Source organism: Lampetra planeri, unplaced genomic scaffold, assembly GCF_965212315.1.
Source record: "Lampetra planeri unplaced genomic scaffold, kcLamPlan1.2.h2 scaffold_1138, whole genome shotgun sequence".
NCBI lineage: Eukaryota > Metazoa > Chordata > Hyperoartia > Petromyzontiformes > Petromyzontidae > Lampetra > Lampetra planeri.
In genome coordinates this window covers 27,076-32,925 of record NW_027613849.1, presented here as the reverse complement: position 1 = coordinate 32,925, position 5,850 = coordinate 27,076, and the positions used below count along the sequence as shown (strand labels likewise).

Genomic DNA, 5,850 nt, shown 5'->3' with positions numbered 1-5,850 from the left:
AGTACAAATGTAAGTCTATGTTTTAAATACGTATTGTATTGTAAATTCTTTTTGTCTGTCCACTCCCTGCCCTGTTGCCCCTTCCTGTTCCTGTTTGATTGGCAGATAGTGAACTATAATTACTACTACTCTCTGAATGCCTGGCTGCTGCTGTGTCCCTGGTGGCTGTGTTTTGATTGGTCCATGGGATGTGTGCCGCTCATTAAGACAGCCAGTGATTGGAGGGTGGTGTGGCCGCTGCTGCTCTGGTGTGTCCTGATAGGCTTGATAAGCCAAGCCTTATGCTCGCAGGACAGCCAGAGGAGGAGGTAAGCGAGCAGAACCATCTCACACTTGCAGCAAATGAGATGGAAGTTCACGCTAGCCTCTCTGGACTTATTCTAGATTATGAAAATTCTATCATATCCACTGCACCGTGACCAGAAGTCTACAGTTTTTAAATTCTCTGTTGGTTCTGAACCAGTGTATGTTATTGAAACTACATGTCAACCATTGATTGTAAATGTCACCTTTTTGTGTCCTCCCCCTGCCAGGACACTGACCTTGGGTCTAGTGCTGCTGGTGGTCCCTTTTCTGCCAGCCTGTAACATATTCTTCAGGGTGGGCTTTGTGATTGCGGAGAGAGTTCTCTACTTATCTTCCTCTGGCTACTGCCTTCTGCTGGCGTACGCCCTGGGACACTGCTGCTGCTGCTGGAGCAGATACAGGGTAACAAAAAACATGGCTTAGCTGAACTTAATGCAGATTAAGAACATCTGTGCAGCCAATTGCAGATCAGGATCTGAGTTTCTGGACATTAGATTCTTTTCATGATTATATTTGAAATAACAAGATTTTGAAAGAAAAATGGCATCAGTGTGTGTCTGTAACTGCTCCATAAAGTTCCAGTTGTCCATTATTCCACTTCCTAAGAGTAAATACTGTTGCCTGCTCATGTCTAGGGCAGGATTCCTAAAGTTGTGATATGATGCTCACTCTCACTTTGTTGTGAATTTGTCACTCCCCATCGCTGGCTGCTCTGGTCTACAAGGGTCAACAAGTTCATCTGTGGCTTTTTTGGCCCTGGATCCATTCAGGATGCAGGAAATCCCAATAATTTATTTAGCAGTATTCCTGTGGGTGTTGAAGCAAGAGCCAGCCAGTCCTGTTGCTTAAGGGTTTGTGCATCTGCATTAAAAAAAGGCACTTTAATCTGCATATCAAAAAAAAAAAAAAAACCAACAACTTTGAAGTTTACTCTGAATGTCTCTTCAGTATTAAATGCTGCACGTTAAGAACACATCTAATCTAGGATATATTCCCACCACTGCTGGCAAGGAACAAAAAGTGAGTTTAGCAGTGAAGGACGATTCCATAGTTTCATTTCAGTCATTAACTTTGGAACTGGACTCTAGCGTTTGTTCCCTATTCCTCACAGTGAGGTTTCTTTTGGCAAAAATAGCTTCAGGGCCAGTACGGAGATTGGGAACTGTGGCCACACCCCAGACCTGTGTGACAGATTAAAGGACAGACTTGAATAATTTAGGCAATAAAAAAGGAAGACAACGCTCCCATCCGTTGGACACAAGGGGTCACTGAAGGTTCGAGTATGAAGTTGAACCATTGCCCTACTTATTAGAGATATAGCACTGATTTCTTAAAAACACTCTCCGGAAAATAAATGGAAAATGGTATTTTATTGTTTTAGTTCCACAGGCACAAAAGACACTTCTTTTCCTTTTGTCAGCCATTTACAAATGCAAACCAGTGTTGTATCAACATCTCTTTTTGTTAATGTGCTTCCGTCCACATTCCAGAGGCTGCTGTGTGTGTCCATACTGGCTCTGCTGTGTGCATACGTAACTCGCTGTGCTCTCCGCAGTCACCAGTGGCGGTCTGAGCAAAGCCTCTTCACCAGTGCGCTGACCGTCTGTCCGCTCAATGCCAAGGTAAAGATCACTTGTGACATAACCACACACAGTCATACACTGATTCCCTAATGGGTTGGTGACCGATTCCTCAGGTGCATTATAACGTAGGTAAGAATTTGGCCGACAGAGGGAACGCCACTGCTGCCATCAAGTATTACAGAGAGGCAGTCAGGTACGTCTGCTCACATCCAGCATTCAGCAGCATGGGGAACACCAAGAGTTAGTTGTTGGTTTTCTTTGGCTTTCAGGCTACATCCTACCTACGTCCATGCCATGAACAACCTGGGCAACATTTTGAAGGAGAGGAATGAGCTGCTGGAGGCCGAGCAGCTGTTGTCTAAAGCTGTTACTATTCAGTACGTCACAAAGGAACACGGCGCTCACCGCACACTGGATAACTAAGGGGGAAAAAAGCTCCTACTGACGGCACTGCCTTTCCTTCTAATCTCTCCAGACCTGATTTCGCTGCTGCTTGGATGAATCTGGGTATAGTTCAGAACAGCCTGCAGAAATTTAATGAAGCTGAGCAGAGCTACTGGAACGCCATCCGTTTCCGGAAAAAATACCCAGACTGCTACTATAACCTGGGACGCTTGGTGAGACTCGGCGGTGTGAATCCTGTGTGGTATAAAATGTATGTACAAGAATACAAAATATTTTGGTTTGTCATTACAGTACGCTGACCAGCAGAGACACGTGGACGCCCTGAACGCATGGAGAAATGCTACAGTACTAAAACCTGACCACAGTCTGGCATGGAACAACATGGTCATCCTGCTGGACAACACAGGTATTGTAAAACACACACAAAGAGTCTAATTAAGGAAATTAAAAATATGACAAAAACCCAAAACATTACCAGTATTACAATTAGATTCCTGTCATGCTGTTTTTCTAGCTTCAGCTTTGCAGATTGTATTAAGATATACATCAACATGTTGATGTTAATGCCATTCGTGTTTCATGTTACATCTGACAGTTATTCTGTTGCTAAAATGAGAAATAATTATCACCAGATAATGACACTATCCACACACATTTGTGATATGAATGGGTCTTCCTCTTTCAAACAGCTGTCGGTTCTGTGAGCAGCTTGGCCCGGCAGTAACAGCCAAGAAACACAGCGCTGTTATTTTGGAAGGCAGGAAATCTAAATGGCCAACAAGATTAGACCGGAAGAGCAGGAATCAGCAATGCTTGAAATTTATGTATTAAAGCTTTGTGTTGTGAGTTTTGAAGGCACTCTTCCCTGCCGTGTGGAGAATGCTCTGATTTCCAAACGCTCGAGCCGTTTTGTCAGAAGCCGCTCCCACGGGGGCGGAGTCTCCCATGAGGTTGCTGGAACTGTCCAATCAGGACCCAACATGTTCCTGATCAAACGTGGGCGAGCACAGCCAGAACAGCGCCCCTTCCGAGTCCCCCCTCCGCAGTTGTTCCCTAAATCTGACAGAAATAATTCTACCCTTCTCCGAAGCTTTCCAACAAACAAACAAAAAAGAGAAAAGAACAATGGGTGTCGTGTTCAAAAAAAGAAAGGAATTGGGAATTTTCTTTTCTCTTTGGTGTTCATCCTTCTTTTGTTTTGATGGTAAGACAAAAACAAAGGCAGAATCGGTGTAGATTCTGGCTCAGTCTCATATCAGGTCTCGTGTTTGCAAGCTGCGAGGGAAGGACACAGGCCATGACTCAGGACTTTCATTGTCTCAGTCTGTCTGTCTTTCTCTCTCTTTCCCTTTTTCTCTGTCTTTGGCCAGACATCAGACAGGTCTGAACACAGATCAATAACTCAGTCGGCCTTGTGTTCAACCTTAATTAGGGGACTAAACTGCTCCTCTGTGTGTGTCGAGGAGAAAACTGTGTTCTAGACACTGCTGACAAATAAAGCAGGCAAATTCTGCGTACTGTGTACTAGTTCGTAGTACGCTTATTCAAGGTAAGATTAGTTTAATCAGATATGTTCACAGCCTGTAAAGCCGTTTGGGGTGTGTGGGCGTAACATCTGACATCTTTGGTTCTTTCTGTTTTTGAGGTAACTTGGGTCAAGCAGAGCTGATTGGCCGTGAAGCTCTGAGGCTCCTCCCGAACGACCACACGATCATGTTCTCTCTGGCCAACGTCTTGGGGAAATTACAGAAGTATAAGGTCAGTTTGCTGAGTTCACAAACTTCAGATTGTTACATCCGTGTGGATTCGAGTTGGTATCCAAGACACAATCACAACGACCGGTCAGAATCTTTTCCAAGCCACCAATCACTATGTGCGTTTCTCACAGAGATTAATAATCTAATATAATCGATCCTACAGTATCTATCAATCTAATCACTAATTTAACTGTTAGAGAACTGAAGCCTAAAGAAGATCCACCAACCAATAACAACCTTGTTAAATCAGTAAAGATCCAAAGTATATTTATAGTATATTTAAAGTATAATATTTAAAGTATATTTCTCTGTAACTCCATTCACCTGCAAACATTTGTGATAAAAATGTTGGCTGATCTTTTAATTGATGTTTCTCAGAGACTTGAATGGCAGCGTCTGCTCCCACACATTGTGCCAGTGAAATCCTGTGAAAAGGATCATATGTGTTCACATGGTTCTCTGTTTATGATTGTCATGACACAAACACTATTTTCCCCAGCATGCAGAATCCCTGTATTACTGCCCATCCCCGAAAGGCGTTCAGTCAGTGTTATTCATCAGTTGTTGTTTTTGTCTTCTGTTTTCCTCAGGAGTCCGAGGGCTTCTTCCTTCATGCTCTTCGGATCAACCCAAATGCTGCTAGTTGCCATGGCAATCTAGGTGAGACACCTGCAGCTCGTCTTGTAGCACATATGCTATGTCAAGCAGATGAGACTATAACCACTGAAGAATTCTTGTGCCGACAACAAGAAGCATGTTGTTCCACCCCACCCGACAGATAAATGCTAAATGATTAGTCGTTAAACTGATGCCATTTTCTCTCCATCAGCTGTGCTGTATCATCGCTGGGGAAAACTGGAGTTGGCCCAGAAACACTATGAGATGTCTCTTAAGTTAGACCCCGAGGCTCCAGGGACCAGAGACAACTACAACATGCTGCGACGCAAACTGGACCAACTCAAACACCACGCACCCTGAGGGGGAGCTCGCTGCAGCTCCTGCTGACCACAACATTTCTTTATTGTTCCAGCTGATTTTAGTTATCTGACTCATTCCACCTTTTTACATTTGAAAATAAAGACCATAATCTGTGTATCAGGCTTAGTTATGTATTTACTCGCATGCCTATGAGGGGAACTGAAGGGAAAAAAGTACCCAGCTGAATTTACCTTAAAGAAGCTTTAAGAAGTAGAAAACTTCATGTGCGAGAGGTGTCACGTGTAACGCCAGTTTCTCCAGTCGTCTCAGGGGCAGGTGTGCTTGGACGGCTGTGTGGGTTACATGATCGTCCTCACTGCTGTGCTGTTGTTGCCCTATTTGAAGGCCATGTGGAACTGATCGACTCTTACCCTGTGTTGTCACAGCTGGACAGAACACCACGCATGTGTGGACCCACAGAATCCGTTGTTCGATTTATTTTGCTTGGCCTTCCGTCAACAGTCCCAAATGTTCAACCTGTGAAAGTTTGGACTGTGAGGTAGTAGGCAGCAGATTCAGCAGGAGAAAGCAGACTGACTGTGCATGACAGACATCAGCTGGTCAGATTTGGTAGGCTGATGTGGTCACTGTTTGTGTGTGTTTTCTTTCTTAATGCCTGCTCTTTGTTCCTGAATGGGATGGCACTCCCCCGTTGCCTCCCTGCTCCTCCTGTAGCCTCTGTAGTTAATAGGAGAAAGGTGTTTGTGCTGGCAAGTTTTTCTGAAGTGTCCAGGAGGAGACAAGGGGTCAGCTAAGACAGGAAACCAATGGCCGGTGCCGTATGAAAACAGCTCCATAGCACACAGGCTTCAAAGAGAGAT

At 44.3% G+C, this 5,850-nt stretch overlaps 1 protein-coding gene across 1 annotated transcript; it reads left to right on the top strand.

Moving 5' to 3' along the window:
• Positions 1-105: 105 nt before the first annotated feature.
• Positions 106-5,029, top strand: TMTC4 (transmembrane O-mannosyltransferase targeting cadherins 4; the record flags this gene model as incomplete). Its single annotated transcript, XM_078621710.1, has 10 exons — positions 106-308; positions 534-708; positions 1,797-1,928; positions 2,003-2,082; positions 2,159-2,266; positions 2,365-2,506; positions 2,586-2,700; positions 3,940-4,052; positions 4,642-4,711; positions 4,881-5,029. Coding segments are annotated over 10 exons (1,287 nt in total), but the record flags the coding sequence as incomplete, so codon positions are not given.
• Positions 5,030-5,850: the final 821 nt, after the last annotated feature.